The sequence below is a fragment of the Erinaceus europaeus genome, chromosome 9 (genome assembly GCF_950295315.1).
Source record: "Erinaceus europaeus chromosome 9, mEriEur2.1, whole genome shotgun sequence".
NCBI classification, from domain to species: domain Eukaryota; kingdom Metazoa; phylum Chordata; class Mammalia; order Eulipotyphla; family Erinaceidae; genus Erinaceus; species Erinaceus europaeus.
In genome coordinates, this window is record NC_080170.1 from 39,950,607 (window position 1) to 39,971,882 (window position 21,276).

At 44.3% G+C, this 21,276-nt stretch overlaps 1 protein-coding gene across 1 annotated transcript in view; it reads left to right on the forward strand.

Annotated features, from left to right (window-relative positions):
- The window catches only part of SPTA1 (spectrin alpha, erythrocytic 1), a 69,315-nt gene that overhangs the window by 41,477 nt on the left and 6,562 nt on the right, over positions 1 to 21,276 (forward strand). The window contains exons 35-46 of the mRNA XM_007530585.2: positions 422 to 526; positions 1,784 to 1,992; positions 3,616 to 3,736; positions 4,952 to 5,073; positions 5,661 to 5,793; positions 10,336 to 10,434; positions 11,647 to 11,809; positions 12,674 to 12,750; positions 13,820 to 14,029; positions 16,274 to 16,570; positions 16,842 to 16,954; positions 19,270 to 19,287. Coding sequence (XP_007530647.2) covers positions 422 to 526; positions 1,784 to 1,992; positions 3,616 to 3,736; positions 4,952 to 5,073; positions 5,661 to 5,793; positions 10,336 to 10,434; positions 11,647 to 11,809; positions 12,674 to 12,750; positions 13,820 to 14,029; positions 16,274 to 16,570; positions 16,842 to 16,954; positions 19,270 to 19,287 — 1,667 coding nt within the window. The remainder of the gene's footprint in view (positions 1 to 421; positions 527 to 1,783; positions 1,993 to 3,615; positions 3,737 to 4,951; positions 5,074 to 5,660; positions 5,794 to 10,335; positions 10,435 to 11,646; positions 11,810 to 12,673; positions 12,751 to 13,819; positions 14,030 to 16,273; positions 16,571 to 16,841; positions 16,955 to 19,269; positions 19,288 to 21,276) is intronic.

Consider the following 21,276-nt stretch of genomic DNA (forward strand, 5'->3'; position numbering starts at 1 on the left):
TGGTCCACAGCAATGGAGGGAGGGGACACATAATTCTGTGAAGCTTTCAATTGCTTGCAGGGACACTTCCTGGCAGATCAGCCAACTTTGCTTTTGTGTACACAGGACAGAGTGCCAGTCCACAAACCCAGTGCCAGTGCCGCAGTCCACTGTATGCCTTAAAAAGATAGAGGATGTTGGGCCACCCCTGACACACACACACACACACACACACACACACACACACACACTCACACACTACATGTGTAGTACCTGGAAGGTCACAGAGCAATGGATGACTGTAAATACTTGCCAGATACATGAGGTTATGCTAAATGGTTTTCTTGACTCTTGTTGGGAAAGCTGAGGGCATAGCTGCTGATGTTGTTCTGCTTAAAGATGGTTTTGATCTGGTGACTTCCTTATCTGTCCCCCTACCCAGGCAGAGACACTGCTGGCCATGAAAGACCAGGCCAGGGACTTGGCTTCTGCAGGGAACCTTCTCAAGAAGCATCAACTCCTGGAGACAGAAATGCTGGCCCGGCAGGTGAGTGGTGTTGGACTCCCACTCCTAAGGGCAGAAGGAAAACTTTCTGACAGCCCTCTGCTTTCTTAGGCGGCCTTGTGGAAATACAAAACTGACTTTCATGAACTAGAGCCAGGAAAAACTTGATAGTTAACTAGTGATCATTCAACCAGGGAGCCTAACAGACTATTAAGTGAATGCTAAAAAATAGTCATGTCTGTTTTTTTATAGATGCATGTATATAGACCTGCTATTTTCCAATGCTTCATCTTTGATCTAGAACCAGAAAGAAAACAGAAGCTGATTTTATAGAAATGGAAAAATAGATGGGGATGTGTAAAATGGAACTGACCATATACATAGAAGGATATGGAAAATGATCCCTTATCCTAATATCAAACAGGATTTGTGCTGGGAATATCCTTGGACATGAAGGGCTCAGAGACTTTGCTGGAGTCCCCCCCCCCCCCCGCTGCCTTTTTCTATGAGTCAGACCGCCCATGTGAATGAATTCAGTGCTCCAGGGATATACACTTTTCATTCAGAAAGTGACCACAGTATCAGAACTGTCCCTTTTGCTTTGGCCTTTTCATGTGCTGGGACTTGAACCTGGACTGTAGCAAGACATGTACCCTACCCAGTGAGCTATTCCTCTAGCCCAAAGCTGGAGAATTTTCTCTCATAAATATTTTTTTATTTAGGGGATTAGTGGTTTGTAGTAGATACAGTTGTTGGTACATTTGCAATATTTCTAGTTTTCTGTAAGACACCCTCACCCCCAGCCTATGTCCTCATCCAGCATCATGCACCAGGACCGGAAAGCCACCCCCTGACCCTGTCCTTTACTTTCCAATACACCAAACCCAGTCCAAGTTCTACTTTGTGTTTCCCCTTTATTTTGCGTTGTAATTCAGATAAACCCCAACAAAAGGCTGAACTGCCAGGACTCCATGCTATTCTCTGTGGTGTCACTAGAGGGCAGAGTCAGAATGAAAATGTGTGGAGAAGCCAGCATGTGATTTGAGATGTGGCTGCCTGAAAATGTTACCTTACTGAGTTGTCAGTCTATGTCAAATTCAGAGCTGTGAAGTCAGTCCTGTTTGTGAACCCAGATCACTCACCCAGTCTAGCTGGGAAGACCTTGTAGGGGAAAACATTCGATGGAAAACAAAGTCTGAGTGCCCTGTGTCGAAGTCACTGTCTTTGAAAACACTCCGCCCAACAGCAGGCAGAAGTAAAGTCAGACTTTGCTTCCTCCTTGCCATGTTGCCTTTCCAGGATGCCCTTAAGGATCTGAACACACTGGCCCATGAGCTACTGTCCAGTGGGACCTTCAATGCTGACCAGATCACGGAGAAGCAGCATCAGGTGAACCAGCGCTTTCTGAAGGTTGAAGACTCGGCCGCAGCCCACCATGAGAAGCTTAAAGAGGCCCACGCCCGCTTCCAGTTCTTCCAGGACCTGGATGATGAGGAGTCCTGGATGGAGTATGTACTGACCCCACACACAAACACACTGAGTGGGTGAACCCTGGCAGAGGGTCCTCTAAACGGGTGCCAGTTTGCTATGAAACAAGACATGTCAGAGGCTTCTGCCATTGTTGTTACACTGGTTGCTTTACACTGGTTACATTGTTGTTACACTGGTTGTCCCGCCACCCCAGGTCCTTGCCCTGGAGCAGGCAGAGGAGGTAGGTGTGGTGGGAGAGAGGAGCAGTCCACACACATCCTGGAAAAAAGTTCAGAAGTTTCTGGTATGCTCTAGCTGTTTGATGGAACCAGATGTGCTAGTGATGACAGTGAGACAGCCAGATGCACTGGTTGTCACTGTTCTTACTGCATCCTGGGCTTCTTACACAACACTCAGCTGGACACAGAGGGCCAGAATAAGGAAGTTCAGGATCCAGAACATCTTCTAGTACATGCCCTGGTTTTGTAACTAATTCTACATTTGCCGTAAAATGGATGATGGGGAAAACTTAAGTCATTGTAGTCTACTTCCCACTGAGTTATCTTCATCTCATTGATTTTAAACATATTTTATTTATTTTAATGTGAGGGATACAGGGAGAGAGAGGAGAGTGAGAGAGAAGAGAAAGAGAGAGAAGGAGAGAGAAAGAGAGAGAGACTACAGCACTGTTTAGCTCTGACTTGGTTTGCTAGAGGTTGAACCTCTGACGTCAGGGCCTCAGGCATGAAATTCTTTTGGCATAAGCATTTGCTATCTCCCCAGTCCATTTCATTCCTTTTCTACACTCATTAATTCCTACCAGTCAGTGAGCTGGGGGAGTATTGGTTACTGGATATGCTGGCCTAGGGCAGCATTGATCAGAGGGACATAACTGGAACATTTTAGAGAACTTAGTATAATCTTGTCTAAGGAGTCTTTTTTGGTGCCCCATGGTGTGTTCAAACATGTTATACTTGGAACCAGTCCCAGTACCATGCCTCCTATAATATCAGCATTCTACCCATTTGACTACAATTGTTCATTACCGATGTGCACAGATAAAAAAATGCTAGGTGTCATGAATAGTATATATGTGGTGTGCTGCTTACACTTTCTGAAAAGAGCACCATTAGTGATTGTTTTGGTTATGTCTCCATAAGCTCAGTGGACAGATGGATTCTGTGAAAACAAACCCACCACTAATTAGCTTACCTGTTGCCAGCACCAGAGTGCTCCAGAACTGACCTCCTCAGCCACAGGCACTTTGAGAAGCCTGTGTTCCAGGATGAAGCCAGGTGTCTGTGCTCCTAGTTATTATTATTATTATTACTGTTATTATTATTTGCCTCCATGATATTGCTGGGGCTTGGTGCTAGTACTATAACTCCACTGATACTGCTGGCTATTTTTTCTATTTAATTGGATAGGACCGAGAGAAATTGAGAGAGGAGGAGGAGATTGAGAGGGAGAGAGAAAGATACCTGCAGATCTGCTTCACCACTTGCAGATGGGGAGCCAGAGGGCTAGAACCAGGAATCCTTACATGGATCCCTGCCTTTGGTACATTGTGCACTTAACCCAGTGCGCCACCATCCAGCCCCCCCCCCCCCCCCCCCCCCCGTGCCCTAAGTTCATTCCCTGGTTCCCTCCTCTGCTCCCAGGGAGAAGTTGCTCCGGTTAAGCTCACAGGACTATGGGAGGGACCTGCAGGGGGTCCAGAACTTACTGAGGAAACACAGACGCCTGGAGGGAGAGCTGGTGGCCCACGAGCCTGCCATCCAGGTAGGCAGAGTCAGCAATGAGAACAGAGGCAGACAACGTCCAGATGTGGGCTTTCATGGGTAAGCAAGTGATTCCGTAGGCACAGGTGCTGTACCTGGGCTGCAGAGTCTTCGCAGTCACTAACCCTCTACTCCCCAATGTGGCTCTCTTTGTTTCTGACCAGAACACTGCTCAGTTCTGGTTTATGATGGTGCCAGGGATTGAACCTGGTACCTAGGAGCCTCAAACATGAAGTCTGCTGCATAAACCACTGTGCTATCTACCAGGCCACCAGTATGGGTCTTGTCCTCTCTCAGAAGGAGAACCCAGCAGGAAACCAGTCTTCTTCTTAGAAATATTCCAGGACAACACTCAGAAGTAATAATAGGTATAGCTGTGACTTAAAAAGAAAGTGAAGGCAAGACTATAGAAAAAGAATGGGCAAATATATATAGTCAACCCATATCTATGACCTTGGGGGAATTACTGAAGTTTCTGCCAGAAGCTGATGGGGACACAGAACTTTGGTGGTGGGAACAGTGTGAGATGATACTCCTATTATCTTATAATTTTGTAAATCACTATTAAATCATTAATAATAATAAAAAACTAGACACACACACACAAAAAAAAAAACCCAGAAAACTGTTCCAGAACAGTTGGCGCCAAATCAGATAAGACAAAAGCTTTCTTAGTCTAAGGGGAAGCAGGGTCATCTGCCACCAAGAATGATCCACAGAGGATTTTAAAGAATAACCGGGAGTCGGGCGGTAGTGCAGTGGGTTAAGCGCAGGTGGTACAAAGTGCAAGGACCAGCATAAGGATCCTGGTTCGAGCTCCAGGCTTCCCACCTGCAGGGGAGTTGCTTCACAGGCGGTGAAGCAGGTCTGTCTTTTTTTCTCTACCCCTCTCTGTCTTCCCCTCCTCTCTCCATTTCTCTCTGTCCTAACAACAATGACATCAATAACGATAATAACTACAACAATAAAACAACAAGTGCAACAAAAGGGAATAAATAAATAAATATTTTTAAAAAGAATAACCTTGGGTAGGTACATCTTACTGCAGCTTTGTCCTGCTCCCTGGAGTCTAAGATCATCTCAGATCCATGGTGTTGGTGACTAATGGAGAAATGGGAGACCTAGACACTCTTCCAGGACTGTGGTGTTCAATGGTGTGTTTAAACATATTATACTCAGAACCAAGTGTGGGTGACACACAGGCTGTGTTCTCCAGAACGTGCTGGACATGGCAGAGAGGCTGGGTGACAAGGCCACCACGAACCAGGAGGAGATCCGGGAGCGACTGGCCCAGTTCGTTCAGCACTGGGAGGAGCTCAAAGCACTGGCTTTGGCAAGGTGAGTTGGACAGAGCCCCAGCCCTGTGCTGGGTGATGGGACCAGGCTTCCCCTTGGCAGCTTCCCATCCACCTTCTTTTCTTCCCAAGTCCCTGCTCAGGAGCTGAGTCTCTCAAAAAGCTTCTCCAAAACCAGGGTTGGAAGGGACCCCTCCTGTATTCTGAGTTCACCTCTGCTGGCCCACCTGCCAGTGATTTGGGGGGGGGGGGGATCCCTGCTGCCAGCATTGTCCACATCTGGCTCTGTGTGTAGCACTCAGTGCTGAGAGCTGGAAGGTATACTCTGCTTCCACAGCCATATGGCAAACTGAAGCCACATAGCCATGTAGTCTCTGACACAAACCCTGATGATTACCCCCCAGTCACTGAAGACTGAAGAGCTCTTTCTGGGGGTGTGAAAGCGCTTCCAGCATTTTGTGCCTGTTCATATGCAGGGAGCACTTTGTACTCAGGACTGGGAGCATCTTGGACTTGTTTCCCTTATTCCAGCAAAGATCCCAGAGTAGTAGTCATACCATAGGTTGACTACTGGGCCTGGGGTGTCTCTTCTCCAGCTGACATGGTTGTCCTATGGTTCTGGTTTTATAGGGGGCTGTGCTTGGAGGAGTCCCTGGAGTATCTGCAGTTCATGGAGAATGCAGAGGAGGAGGAAGCCTGGCTCCGGGAAAAGGAAGCTCTGGTCACTCCTGGGGACTACGGAGTTACCCTGGCTGCCACTCAGGTGAGTGTATGCATTTTTCTCTCTGGCTGGAATACTTCCCCAAGTCACTGCTGGTTTCACCTGTACAATTAGATTCCTGTCTGAATACCTACACTTAGTGTAGTAGATGAACGGGATAACAATGGTATTATCATGCAATGCTGTTTTTTTTTCTTCTTTCTTTCTTCCTTTCTTTTCTTTTCCTTTTTTTTTTTTTTTTTTTTTTTTACCAGAGCACTGCTTAGCTCTGGTTTATGGTGGTGCAGGGGATTAAACCTAGAACTTTGGAGTCTCAAGCATGAGCGTCTCTTTTCATAACCATTATACTATCTCCCCCTGCCTTTTTAAAAATTTCTTTATTGGGGTGTTTAATGATTTGCAGTTGACTATAAAATACAAGAGTTTGTACATACATAACATTTCCCAGTTTTCCACATAGCAATATAACCCCTACTAGGTCCTCCTCTGCCATCATGTTCCAGGACCTGAACTCCCCACTGCCACCACCTCACCCCTGAAATCTTTTACTTTGGTACAATATACCAACTCCAGACCAAGTTCTTCTTTGTGTTTTCCCTTCTGATCTTGTTTTTCAACTTCTTCCTATGAGTGAGATCATCCCATATCCATCCTTTTGTTTCTGACTCATCTCACTTAACGTGATTCCTTCAAACTCCATCCAAGATGGGGTAAAGAAGGTGAATGCATTATTTTTAGTACCTGAGTAGTATTCCATGGTGTATATATACCACAACTTAATCATCCACTCATCTGTTATTGGACACCTGAGTTCCATCTAGGTTTTGGCTATTAAAAATTGTGCTGCTGGAACTGGGTGGTGGCACACCTGGTTGAGCACACATGTTACAAATTGTGCTGCCATGAACATAGGTATACACAAATTTCAGAGGGTTATTATGGTTGGCTCCTTAGGATATATCCTTAGGAGAGGAATTGCAGGGCTATAGGGTAGGTCCACTTCTAGTCTTCTGAGAGTTCTCCAGACTGCTCTCCACAAGAGTTGGACTAATTGACATTCCCACCAGCAGTGCAGAAGGGTTACTTTGTCCCTACTATCACTCCAGTATTTGTTACTGCTATCTTTTCTGCTATATGACATTCTCACAGGAGTGGAGTGATATCTCATTATTGTCTTTATTTGAATTTCTCTGAAAATCAGTGACATGATTTTTTTGTATGTTTGTTGGCCTTTTGTATCTTATCTATGCAGAATATTCTGTTCATATTCTACCCCCATTTTTGGATTAGGTCATTTGTTTTCTTGTTGCTGAGCTCTTTCTATATTTTGGTTACACTTGGCATATACATAGTTTCCCATTCTGTGAGAGGTCTCATTATTATTTGGATGGTGGTTTCTTTTGCTGTGCTATGCAATACTGTTTTAATGAGATAAAAGGTGGCAGATAATTGCCCAGATCACTAAGCATTGTTCTGTTTTTTTTTTCCAAAAATATTTTTTATGTTTATTTATTTTCCCTTTTCTTGCCCTTGTTATTTTTCATTGTTGTTGTAGTTATTATTGTTGTTGTCACTGTTAGATAGGACAGAGAGAAATGGAGAGAGGAGGGGAAGACAGAGAGAAGGAGAGAAAGATAGACACCTGCAGACCTGCTTCACCAGCTGTAAAGCGACTCCCCTGCAGGTGGGGATCTGGGGGTTCGAACTGGGATCCCTAGGCCAGTTCTGTGCTTTGCGCCACATGCGCTTAACCCACTGCATTACCACCGGACTCCTTGTTCTGTCTTTTTTTTAAAAAAAAATTAGGATAAAGAAAGATTGAGCAGGAAATCAGAAGTAGAGTAGGAGAAAGAGAGATGCCTGAAGCACCGCTTTACCACTCATGAAGTTTTCCTCCTGCAGGTGGGGACCAGGGACTCAAACCCAGGTCCTTGTATATTGTTACATCTGTGCTTTACCAGATGAACCACTACCTGGGCCCTTCTCTGCCAGCTAGCGTGGGGGTGCCTCTTCCTGGGTGCATACTCTCTGTGTTGGAGAGAACGTGACTGGAGCCAGCCTGGGCTGCTACTCACTCAGCGACCTGAGAGAGATGACTTAGGAGTAGACTCCTGGTGGCAAGGAAATTCAATTCTTTATTGATCAGGGAACCCAGGGTTTTAAAGGTTGGACCCAGAAGTGGTGAGTCAGAAACAGAAATGGCTAGGAAAGGAGTGGAGAAAGGCAAAAAGGGGCTAGAAAGGTAGGAACTTCTTTAGCAACTATTGCCAGGGTTTTACCTGGTAGGATTAATAATACCTTGCAGGCAGGGAAGGTCTTGTGGGTAGAAAGAAGATAGATTAAAGGAACGGAATAGGTGGAGATCTTTCTTGCAAAACAATGATTATGTAGATAGGCCATAGTATCAGGAACACAGGGTGCTTTGTGAGGCAGGGAATGTGATAAGACAAGAGGATGGATGTCCCCTCAAGTCAAGCCCTGCCAAACTCAACTACATCCTCACAATTTCCTGACACTTCTCTACTTTGAGTTAATGAAGCACCAGGGAATTAATGAGTTAAGTGCTTCATGATACTGCTGAGCAGCTTCTCTGAACCATTTTATTTTGTATCCCTAGAAAGAAAGGGGGTAGAGATAGGAGAGAAAGGGAGAGACATCCTAGTACCACTCCACCATCCATGATGTTTTTTTATTCTTCATGATTCTCTCATGTGATGCCTCACACACTAGAAGACCTGTGCACTACGCATTGAGCCATCTCCTGGCCTCTTTACATTTCGTCTCCATGAGTAAAGCTGCTATAAATATCTGTGCATGTTTCCTTGTAAACATAAATCTTAATTGCTCTGGAATAATTTTCTGGGAGTGAGTGTAAATATATTAGGCTATGTAGTAACTACATACTCAATTTTGTTTAAAAAATGTCAAGCTTTTCTAAGTGGTTGTACCACTCTCTAGAGAAACCAGCAGGTTTGTGTGATCTGTCTCTGCATCCTCAATAAATTTGATGCTGTCGCTCTTTTCATTTAGGCAGTCTGCCAAATGTTCCAAGAGGTCTGCTTGTGGTTTAGTGTGCATTTTGCCACCTACTGATGATGTCTTACAGCTTAATGGTTGTTTTTCCATCTGCATAACTCCTCCAGTAATGTGTCTACATGTTTTGCCCTTTTTCTTATTGGTGTGGTGTGTGTATGTGGGTGTGTGTGTGTGTGTGTGTGTGTGTGTGTCTGTGTGTGACGCTGTTGTTGTTGGGCTGTAGGAGTTCTTCCATTAGTTTGACTTAGACTGTGGCCCATAAACAAAGGGTGGGGTAGCTGAGTGTCAACAAAGGGTAGGGTAGCTGAGTGGGGTAGGAGAGGTGGGACAGCCATGGCTGTTGTGGGAGTGGTGGCACAAAGGAGGGGCAGACTGGCATAGGAAACCCCAAGGAAAAGAGAGCAGCAAGATTCTGCTCCTCTCTCAGTCCATCCAACCAGCTCACAGCCAGGAGTCCAGGGAGCATCAGAAATATAGAAGATTCAGGGTGGAGTCAAAGACAGGTAAGTTTCCTCCTTCCCTCCTTCTAGGGTCATTTTTTTTTAGTAAAGACTATTCTTGACAGTGTGTTTATGTTGGATACAACTATAGGAATTTCACCACAGGGATCAGGGCACCTTTGTAGTGATCAACACTCTCATCCAGACTAGCAAAAGGTCATGTGATAAACTGAAAATAGGGGCACTGAAGGTCAACTCAACCAATAGAATGCACACATTACTGTGCATGAGGACATGGGTTTGAGTCCATATGAGATTATCTGCAGGGGGAAGCTTCAAAAGTAGTGAAAAAATATAGTGCCCCCTCCTAATTTTTATGCTTTTCACCTTTTATCTAAAAAGAGGTAAAAAAAAAAAAGACCCCCCCCCCAGGAGTAGTGGAAACTTGTAGGCACCAGGCCACAGCAATAACTGCAGTGGTGGCACAACAACAGCAACAAATAGTGGCAGTGAGGTCATCTGGCATTCATATTTCTCTTTTTGGATTATCTCATGGATGACCTCACTCATACGTGGAACTTTAGATTTGAATCTAAAGTCATTTGTAGAAAGGAAAATATAGAGTGTAATGTTGACTAACTGTTGTTTACTACAGTGGAGGCAAAGATTCTAAAAGGGAAGCAGGAGGGGGCTAAAGGGTATTAGGGACATAGTGCATGATGGTAGAGGATGTGTCCAGGTGCTGACGTACATCCAGCTATCAAGGGGAGATAAGAAATTGTACCCATGTGATAACAGCTGCTTTGTAAATCATCATTTTCTCTAATACAATGATTGGAGAAGAAAATACATTTAAAAAAATAGACACAGGTAACTTTAGTTTTTTTTTCCTAGTAATCTTTTTCTCTTTATTTTCTTCTTCTTTTTGGAAATTAAAGGGTTTGGGGAGAGGAACATGGTAGAGCAGTGCAGGAAGAAGGAATGTTCACCTGGGCTGTCAACTTCCCTGTCTCATTCCTGGTGAATGGCATGAAGAGCATGTTCGGCTGGGGCAGAATACCCTGCAATGACCATGTGGGTTCTCACTGACTTTGTTGCTTTCACACAGAGTTTGCTGAAGAAGCATGAAGCATTGGACAAGGACTTTGCTGTCCATGAGACTCGAGTGCAAGATGTGTGTGCCCAAGGAGGGGACATACTGAGCAAGGTGAGATGGTCCTGGGCTTCCAGGTCAAACACTCACCTTCCAAAAGGATTGCTCCCAATATAGAATCATGACCAATGCTAAAACCACACACAGTGCTTTCTTCATCTCATCTGGGCTCCGCTGCCTTTTATCTTTGTTCTTAGGAGACAATAATACATTTGCATTTGGGGTGGCAAGTTCCTTTTCCTGTCAGTGTCTACTTCAATCCTTTGTTGATACTCTTGCTCTTCTTCTGCATAGAATGCAACCTTCATAAAGATCTTACCACTGGCTTTATCCATAAAGTGCTAAAAGAATCAGAAGGATGTTTTTGTAAACTTCCAAAGAGAGACCTCAGACTTTGTAATTTGAGAATCATTCTTTTGTTTAAATATTTCTTTTTGACAAAGCCACCTTAATTGACTGATACAAGTAGTGCTGGGCTAGTGTCAAGAGAGAGGGAGATGACCCAGGAACCAAGTTCGTGGCAGTAGCAATACAAATCTTTATTCATGTGGGTGCCCCAGAGTCTGGCGTGTAGGCACCTGGTTAAAACCACATGGAGCCAAAAACCACAATGGCTGGCATCCGCCTCCCCCTGCACGCCTCCCCTTTTTTTCTCCCCCGGGACCCAGAAGAGCCAAGACTGCCCTGGAAGTGGCTTCACTATCCATACATAGTTAGGAAAGAATCAGAGAAAAATGGGAGAGGCTGGAAAGGTAGAACCTCCCTAACAGCCATTGCTAGGAATTCAACTGGCAGGAATTAGCAGTACCCTGAGGGGACTTAGGAAGGAGACTTTTAGTCATTTGTAAGACAAGGCAGGAGATTGATATGTAAATAAAATATGAAGGGACAGGCCATTAGTAGCATGGAATGTAGGGTGCTTTCTGAACCCTGCCAAGCTCAACCACATCTGTACAATTTCCCAACAAATAAAACTGTGAACAGCTATGCGTACATACATTTTAAAAGCTCATATGAGCTGAGAAGGTCACCTGCATGAGTACAAACATGAGAAGTTCCCCCAGTAGCAGGAATGGAAGTAACCATTTAAAATGTAGATAAGTGAGTGAATGACAGGACTCACTGGTTGCACTAGAATGAGAGGGGTATGGTCATGCATCTGGAGGGAGAGAGATGAAGCATTACAAAGTTGCTCTAGAGTTCGTGTCCTCAGCCCTGGACACTTAACCTGTGTATTTTTCTTCTCCTCTCATCCATGGTGTTAAGGGTGAAAGTCAGTACCAGGAGAAGATTTCAGCAAAGATAGAGGCTCTGAGAGCAAAGACCCCTTCAATGTCTGGGGCACTCATCACTTGGAAGATGCAGTTGGAAGATGACTTTGCCTTTCAGCAGTTCAGCTGGAAGGCTGACGTGGTGGAGTCCTGGATAGGTACCACATGTCTGGGAGGGGTCTGTGCTTGGGAAAGTATGGAGAAGGCCACCTGATGGATGGTTCCTGGGCTCTCTCAGTCATCTGGGGAAAGGATGGTCTTTTCACCCCCTGACTCCAAGCCTTCTGATATAAGTGCACCTGACACAGGTGTGGGAACTTGCAAGCATGTGCATGTACATACATATGTGTACACATAAGTGTACATGCAAACATGCTGATGGATAAAGTGATGTGAGTCTTAGTAATTTGTAGTTGAAATGTATTATGATTTTTAAATTTTATTTATTATTTTATTATTTATTATTTTATTATATTATTTTATTATTTATTATTTTATTATTTATTATTTATTTAATATTTATAAATAAATAAATATTATTTATGTATTATTTTGTCTAAGGAGAAATTGAGAGAGGAAGAGGAGATAGAGAGGGAAAGAGACAGAGAGACACATGCAATGCCACTTTACCACTTGTGAAGCTTTCCCCCTGCAGGTGGGAACCAAATGCTTGAACCTGGGTCCCTATGCACTGTAGTGTGTGTGCTTACCCAGGTGTGCCACCATATGACCCCCATAAGTCTTCTTAATTGGTGATTACACATGTGATACTCAGAGAGAGAGGAGGCAAAGGTCAGACTCTCTGGGAAATAAACCTGTCTTTGGGCTAGTCATCTTTTTGCATCTGATTTGCAATTTCCTGTCCATGGGCACCCATCCCCCTCCTACCTGTGCTCACCAACTGGAGAGAGTTGGAGGATCCCTGTGCTATGAAGCAAAGATTCTTAACTCCTCTCCTCCGAGTCCTAAATAGCCAGTCACTAGCCACCTCTCCCCTCTGACTCAGTGTCTTTTCTCCTCAGCGGAGAAGGAGGCAAGCCTGAAGACTGGTGGCAATGGTGCTGACCTGGGCACCTTCCTCACATTCTTGGCAAAGCAGGTGAGCCCTGGGTTGCCTTATGGGGACATTGTGGGACCCAATCCCACCTCATTCTTCAACCCTGTAGAACTGTTGTCGGTCCGCACATTCCTTGCTAACAATGATCATTTCATAGTATGCCTCTCCCTGCTCTTCCCTCCTCCAGGGGTTTCAGCTCACACTAAGTCCTTCTAAACTCATTTTAGAAGATTGTCCACTCACTGGCTTCTTGCCATGGGGGAATGGATCAGAGAAACAAGCCACCTTGTTAGAAACTGGGTGTGAGTGCTGGTTAGTGGCACCTCTGGTTGAGTGCATATGTTACCATGCACAGGGACCCAGAATCAATCAAGCCTCTGGTTCCCACCAGGAGGAGAGGAAGATTTACAACTAATGAAGCAGGTCTGTAGGTATCTTTCTTCCTCCTGTTCTATGTGCTCCTCCTCTCTCAGTTTCTCTATGTCCTATCAAATAAAACAAAAGAAAATAGAAAGGGAAAAGATGGACAGTGGGAGCAGTGGATTTATCGTGCAGGCATTGAGCCTCATTGATAATCCTAGTGACAATAAAAACAAACATACTGGGTATGGAACGTGCTAAGCTTGTGGCTTTTGCACTTAGTACCATGTGTGCTTAACCAGGTACACCACCGGGTCCTGCTTGTGACTTTGCTGTCAGCATCTGCACAATAGTTATTTGTCTAGCTGGCCACGGAAGGGGTCTCTGTGAGCTTTTAAACATCTAGGCTTTCAGTTGGTATACATCGAAGCCTAGGGCAATGTAAGATAGTCTTGGAAAGTGTGCAGACTCTAGCATCTAGCTTCCATTCAGAAAGTTTGCAATATTTTTCTCAGAATCCAGTACCCCCTTCACATTCATTTTGCACCGAGCCTGAAAGATAAAACCTATATCCACTGGGACTTAGTCATCCCTCTCCCCCAGTTCTCTCAAGTCTCTAAATCATATTCCTTAGTCCTTGGTCCTCACTCCAGCTTGGCTGCACTTTTTTGCAAGGCAGGTGAAAATCTGGCTAGCACAGCCATGACAGCCTCCCAGACTGTGCCACAGCCTCTTTCTGGCTCTTTCTCAGGACACACTGGATGCCAGTATCCAGAGCTTCCAGCAGGAGAGGCTTTCGGAGATAACAGACCTGAAGGACCATCTGGTGGCTGCACAGCACAGCCAGGCCAAAGCCATTGAGGAGCGCCATATAGCCCTGCTTAGGCGCTGGGAACAGCTGCTGGAAGCTTCCGCCACTCACAGGCAGAAACTACTGGAGAAGCAGCTGCCTCTGCAAAAGGTGATTAATAAAAAATAAAAGAAGAAGAAGAAAGAAAGAAAATCATGGTCAGATCTTGACAGTCTTAATATTCACCTTGGAGTCCAGAAATAGACACTGGAAACAAGAGTGGTCCATGGAGGGACTCCTGTGTGAGTGTCCTGGCAATCAAGAAGGCCCTCTTAGTGCAAAAGCAGCAGTGGCAATGTAGACTGTTTAGACTGGCAGTGTGAGTTGTAGACCAATTTATCAGTCTCAGCAGAATGGAGAGGGAAGCTGGTACTTGGGAAGCAAATAGGATAGAGAGGCAGAATTCATTGTACCATCAAACTAAATCTAGGCTATCATCTTACTTTCCCCTGGCTCAGATAAATGCTGCAGTAATGGATAAACCTATTTGTTTTGTTTTATTAACTGTCTTATATCCTTGCTGGCAGATCCTGGATGTCACTTGTAACTTTTCTGAGCCTTAAGTCCACCAGTTACGGAGCAAGATGGTGCCACCACCCATCCCCTCGTGTTCTGTGTTTTCACTATTATACAAGAATTGGAATATGTAGTAAAAGCCACTAAGTTCAGACCCAGTGGTTACTTGCTCTTTTTCATGATGGTGCTTAGGTATTGGAGGCTTACCACAAAGAGCATCAGTGATAATAAAGGAATTCAGGATGCCCAATGACAGCACTCAGTCTCCTGGACCAGGACAGGGATTGTAGTAACTGGCACCAGGTGAGGCAGGGAGACAGGGGCTGGGACACAAAGACACAAATGAAAGTCAACCAGTCTGGATACTTTGCTAATATCTACTCTATTTAAAGACATGGAACCTACAGAAATCAGTTTTAAGTGATTCTTTATCAGCTAACGGGCAACTTAAACACACACGCATTCACGAAGACACTTCACACTATTCTGCCTAGTTTTCAGGCTGCAAAGAGTTTTGTTATTTATTTGCGTAATATAAATATCTTTGTGAAGAATTATGAGCTGTCTGGGGGTTTCTGTTTCCTTCAGTGTAGGGCTGCACAGATTTTTTCTGGATTGGTCTGTTTCAGCACACAGATTTGGAAAAAAGACAGGGAAGATGCCCTGGTGTAATGTCTTTGATATTCCCCATTCCACAGGAACCTTTTTCTCCTTTCTCACCTCATGCCTGGCGGAGGAAAACTCATTTATTTGGTTAAGAAGGAACTCTTTGGCAGTTTGATCCGCTGACCAGCAGTCTGTCATCATGTTCTTTGTTGTTGTTGTTTTTGTTGTTGTTGTTTTGCCTCCAGGGTTATCACTGGGGCTCAGTGCCTGCACTATGTATCCACTGCTGCTGGAGGCTATTTTTCCCCTTTTTGTTTGCCTTTTTGTTTATCATTGTTGTTATTGCTATCGTTGTTGTTGGATAGGACAGAGAGAAATGGAGAGAGGAGGGGAAAACAGAGAGTGGGAGAAAAAGACAGACACCTGCAGACCTGCTTCACCACTGTGAAGCAACTTCTCTGAAGGTGGGGAGCCAGGGGCTTGAACCTGGATCCTTACACTGGTCCTTGTGCATGGTGCCATGTGCTCTTAACCCGCTGCACTACCACACAACCCCCCCATGATCATGGGGGGTTTTTTTTAGGTATAAAACTGTATTTTATCAGTCATTGTTTGGAAGGATGTATCTTAGTTTTCTTGTTCAGAAATTCAGAGAATTCCTTCAGAACATGTGGCTAACCCCTGAGTGTTGCAGGGTAAAGATCCAGGTGAGGTTGTAGGAAATGGAGGTCAGGCATAAGAGAAGCCCTAAACAAGGCTTAGCAGAAAGGTGGGAGAAAGCACATAGTGCAGGTCAAGGAGAAAAGTGAATGAAGGACAGGAAGGTTCACCTGTCCCATAAACAGTGTATTTGCACATGCCTGATTATTCTGACCTGGCTCTGCATGCTTGCTCTGTTCTAGGTAGAAATGGAGTACAGAGTTAGGCTAAGAAAGCATGGGGTCTCACTGAAAATACCCCTACAACTCTGGGACAATTAGAGCTGAAATATTGCCATAGTCACTGGACTTCATTTGTAACTGATGTGGTATGTCACCACTTGAAACAACAGAACACATTAATTAGGCCAGCATTGGGACAGGAGTCATGTGCTCTTGTGGTCCCAAGATTCTGCTCTGCCCTTTGAATGTGGGCCCTAGAAACACCTGTGGATGTCATTTCTTTATCCTGGCTCCTCTCATACCCAGGAACCCAGGAGGAAGGTAAGATGCGAGTGTATGTCTCTCTTTGCAGGCTGAGGAGCTGTTCATGGAGTTCGCACACAAGGCCTCAGCTTTCAACAACTGGTGCGAGAACGCTGAGGAGGACCTGATGGAGCCTGTCCACTGCATCTCCCTGAATGAGATCAGGCAGCTGCAGAAGGACCATGAGGCTTTCCTGGCCTCTCTGGCAGGAGCCCAGGCAGACTTCAACCACCTGCTAGAGCTGGACCAGCAGATCAAGGCTTTAGGGGTCCCCTCCAGCCCCTATACTTGGCTCACTGTGGAGGTGCTGGAGAGAATCTGGAAGCACCTGCCTGACATCATCAAGGTAACTCGGGTGCCCAAAAGAACATCTTTGGTTCTTGGAGCAGGGACTCCGACTTTGTGATCCAAATTGGTAGGGAGGAGGCTTCTGATCAGAAAAGGATTAGCATAGTGATTGTACTGGGGTGGCAATGCCCAGCTAGAAACATGTGGAATGTGTTCGGGACAGATGGAACCTGGGAGATGCAGGGTGAGCAGATGTACCCAAGAACCAGTTGTTTTCACACAAGGAGAAACCATGTGTGTCCACCTCTTGTCTGTGATGTGGGCTCTAGGAGCGGGAGCTGGAACTGCAGAAGGAAGATGAAAGGCAGGTGAAGAACTTTGAGATGTGCCAGGAATTTGAGCAAAATGCCAGTGCCTTTCTGCAGTGGATCCTGGAGACCAGGTGAGCCCAGGTGCCTCCAAACTCCCTGCACCACACACCCTGTCACCATGGGGATGAGAGAACACATAGGGAGACGAGTTGTGTATCCACAACACTCTTGCTCCTGCACCACTCACCATGATGGTGGAAGGGAGAGACCCACCATACCCATAAGACTTAGCTGCTCCTAACATCAGCATGTCCTGTCTGTGCTGTGTATAGGGATGAGGATTCACCTGCTTTCTGAAGCAGTCCATGCAAAATTAAGGCATGAGGATTTTTTTTTTTTTTTGCCACTGAAGTTCTGAAGCAAACACTGAGGCTCTACACCTGCACAATCCTACTCGCAATAGACACTATTTTTATTTTTTAGATAGAGACTGTGAGACATTGAGAGAGAAACAGAGAGAAGGAGAGACAGAGCAGCAAGGCACCACCTCTCATGAAGTTCCCTCATGGAGGTTCCCATGTGGGCCAGGGTCCCAAGCTCTGGTATTCACAGATATAAAAATATGTTCCTTACTGGGTGAGGTATCTCCTGACCTCCAAATCATGAGCATCTCTTTCCTTTAAATTAAATCAGAATACTGTGTGAGACAAAGAAAGAGAACGAGACAGAGATAGAGAAAAGGGGAGCCACCGGCAGTATTCTTATACCACTCGTGAAGCTTTAACTTCTGTAGGTGAGCCCCAGGATCTTGAACTTAGATCCTTGAATGTGGTAACATATGTGCTCTACCAGATGTGCTAGCACTCAACGCCAACATGAGAACTTCATCTTTTGCTTATTTTATATCTTTCTGGATTGTTACCCTAGTACTCACCTTCATTTTCCCCGTTGCCTGTAATTACAGTCCCTTATTTCCAGCCACTTAATTATCTTCTTTCTACTGATAAACTCAATGTTTAGAACCTTTCCTGCCAGAAAATATTCCCATTGCACTCTAGACCCCCATGTCTTCTCCCACAGCTCATGCTTTGGGAATTTGAACACTGGCGGGGACCTTTTCTCTGTACAAAGAATTCTGTTTCTTATCTCATTTAACCTTCAGAGTCACCTTGAACCATGTACAGAACTAACCTCATTCCTTGTGTTTCCAAGTGTGGAAAGAGGTCTCATAGGTAATCAACTTGCTTGAGGGTCCTCATGCACCCAGCTACTCAAGCTGGGAGGCCAACCCAATGAGATAAAAATAAGCTAGCTGCTTTTGTCAACTGCAAAGAGCAGTTCTCACCTCTTCTGGGGGAAAATCACCTAGGAAGGTGAAGGCTTAAAGGATTTGGGCAGTAACGCAGCAGGTTAAGTGCATGTGGCATGAAGCACAAGGACTGGCCTAAGGATCCCGGTTCAAGCCCCTGGCTCCCCACCTGCAGGGAAGTTGCTTCACAAGCGGTGAAGCAGGTCTGCAGGTGTCTATCTTTCTCCCTCCACCCCCGTCTTCCCCTCCTCTCTCCATTTCTCTCTGTCCTAACAATTATGACATCAATAACAATAACTACAACAACAACTAAAAAACAAGGGCAACAAAAGGGAAAATAAATAAACAAACAAATAAAAAGGATGAGGCGCAATAGAATAAATGGGCGGTGTTGGCGCTTTGCTGTCGGCAGGGCAGAGTGGTGAGTTTTGAGAGCTGATGAGGTGGCATGCTGTATGCAATCTAGACTGCTCCTGCAAACCCATGGGCAAGGATGCATCAAGCAATGGATAGGAAAATGCCTTGATGTTTGAACACAGTGCACAGCTCACCCTTCACTGCTGGCCTTGGTTGTCCATGTCTGGCAGCTTATGCTCAACACAAGCAGGTCACCACCAGTGTTCAAAATCCTAAAGCATGAGCTGCATGGAAGACTCCATACTTCTCAGTGTGGGAGAAGCCACAGGGCTGGGAGTGTGACAGGAATATTTTGTGGCAGCCAAGGTTCCAAACATTTAGTAAATCAGTAGAAAGAAGATAATTACGGAGCTGGGTAGTGGTGCACCTAGTTGAGCACACTTGTTACTCTTCTCAGGGACTCAGATTCAAGCTCCCAGCCTTTACCTGTAAGAAGGAAGCTTCACATGTGGTGAGGCAGTGCTTGCAGGCCTCCCTCCCTCTCTCTTTCCCTCCTCCTACTCTATCTCCCCTTTCATCTCAGTTTTTCTCTGTTTCTATCCAATAAGTTAGAAGTAAATAAATAAGTACTATGGTTTTGTTAATTTATCCTTTCTTAAATAAAAAATAAATTAAAAAAAAATAAAAGAAAGAAAGTTGTCAAAACAATCCTTGTTAACGGATGATTTCCCTTTTCTCTCCATGAACTGCTCCTCCCACCACTTCTACCTCCACATCCAGGGCGTATTTTCTAGATGGGTGAGTATTTCTTATTTTCTGTGTTATTGTTTTATTTTATTTTATTATTTTATCTTTATTTATTCGATAGAGATAGCCAGAAATTGAGAGGAATCAGGTGACCGAGAAAGGAGACAGAAAGACACCTGCAACACTGCTTCACCACTTATGAAGCTTTCTCCCTGCAGGTGGGGACTGGGGGATAGTACCCTGGTCCTTGCACACTATAACATGTGCGCTCAACCAGGTGCGCCACCACCTGGCCCCTTTTCTGTGTTATTGTATCCTTTGAAGAAGTTGTTAGGTTCAGAGTTTCTTTTCATTAATTCAAGATACCTAAATAAAATGAAGGTTGAGAAGGAAAAGTGCATTTATTTCACTCTGACCCTTCACCCTGATGATCTGGGTCTTTCCTGCATTCAGTTGAAGATCTATTTGAGGATATGAACTCATTGAGCCTGGGACCTGCTTACAGGTGCAGTGCTAGGCCCAGAGCCTCAGGTCTGGGTCACCACGCTCCCAACTCCTCCTGCTGCAAGCACATCCTAGGCATAAGAAGTGTTGATGAGTATGTGGGGAAAAAATATGAACTCAAAAGGAAATCATCTAGCAGTTGTTCATCTCTTTACTAAATTTAAGCAGTATAATTACCCCCAACTCCATCCATTTTGTTCTTAGTGATACATTCTTGTCCTTTTTGATTATAGGATAGTGTTTCTTGATATGTGTATCTGTCAACTTCTTTATGCTGTTGTCTGTTGCTGGACATTTAGGTTATTTCTGTACTTAGGCTGTTGTAAATAATGCAGCTATACACATAAGGGTGCACAGGTACTTTTGAATTTGTCCTTCCATGTTCTTCTTCTTCTTCTTCTTTTTTTTTTTGGAAGTTCAAGAATTCTATCAAATCCAATAAAATAAATATACAGGGGTCTGGGTGGTAGCATAACGGGTTAAACGTACATGATGAGAAGCACAAGCACAGGCATAAAGATTCGGGTTCCAACGTCCTACTCCCCACCTGCCGAGGGGTCACTTCACAGGTGGTGAAGCAAGTCTGCAGGTATCCCTCTCTCCCCTATCTGTCTTATCCTCCTCTTTTAACTTCTCTTTGGCCTATCCAACAACAACCACAATGGCAACAAAAATGGGAAAAATGGCCTCCAGCAGCAGTGAATTCGTAGTGCAGGCACTGAGCCTGCACTACAAATAATAATTAAATAATTAATTAGTTAGGTACATATTAGCATGAAACTTGAGAGCAATATAACTTAAATGAGAAGCAAAAAATAAAGACCTATTATAGCCTCCTTGATTATAATGCATCAAAAACTGTAAACAAAGGAAAAAGATTAAAAACTTGAATTACAAGAGGCTTTGGTTTATTTTTTCTGTTATTAAAAAGCTAGATAAACACAATCCCTGTAGCATATGCTGCAGCTTAAATTTTGTCCAACAATTAAATCATTGTCACATTAATAGTAATAGCAGAATTTTTAGAGTTGGAATCTGACTCTTTATTCCATCTCCCAAGTTTTACAAAAATAGATGTCTCTTAATATTTTCCATACCATTCCATATTTCTTATCCATCAATATACAAACAATAACTTAGTTAATGCAACCCTAATACACTGCCACCTAAAACTTTATATGCCTATAAATGGTATTGCTGTATTGTAGGGTATTGATGATGTGAGTACCTCATCTTGGGATATGAAAATGCTCCTTAAGGGGCTGGGTGGTGGTGTACCTGGTTGAGCACACATGTTACACTGTGGAAGGATCCAGGTTTGAGCCCCCATTCTCCACTCGCAAGGAGAAAACTTTACAAATGGTGAAGCAATGCTGCAGGTGTCTCTGCCTCTCACCCTCTCTTATCTCCCTCTTCCCTCTCTATTTCCAACAGTCTCTATACAATAAATAAATAAAGATAATAAAAAAGAAAAAAGAAAATACTCTTTAAAATGATAACTTTATGAAGACAATGTTAACTCATTAATAAAATGTT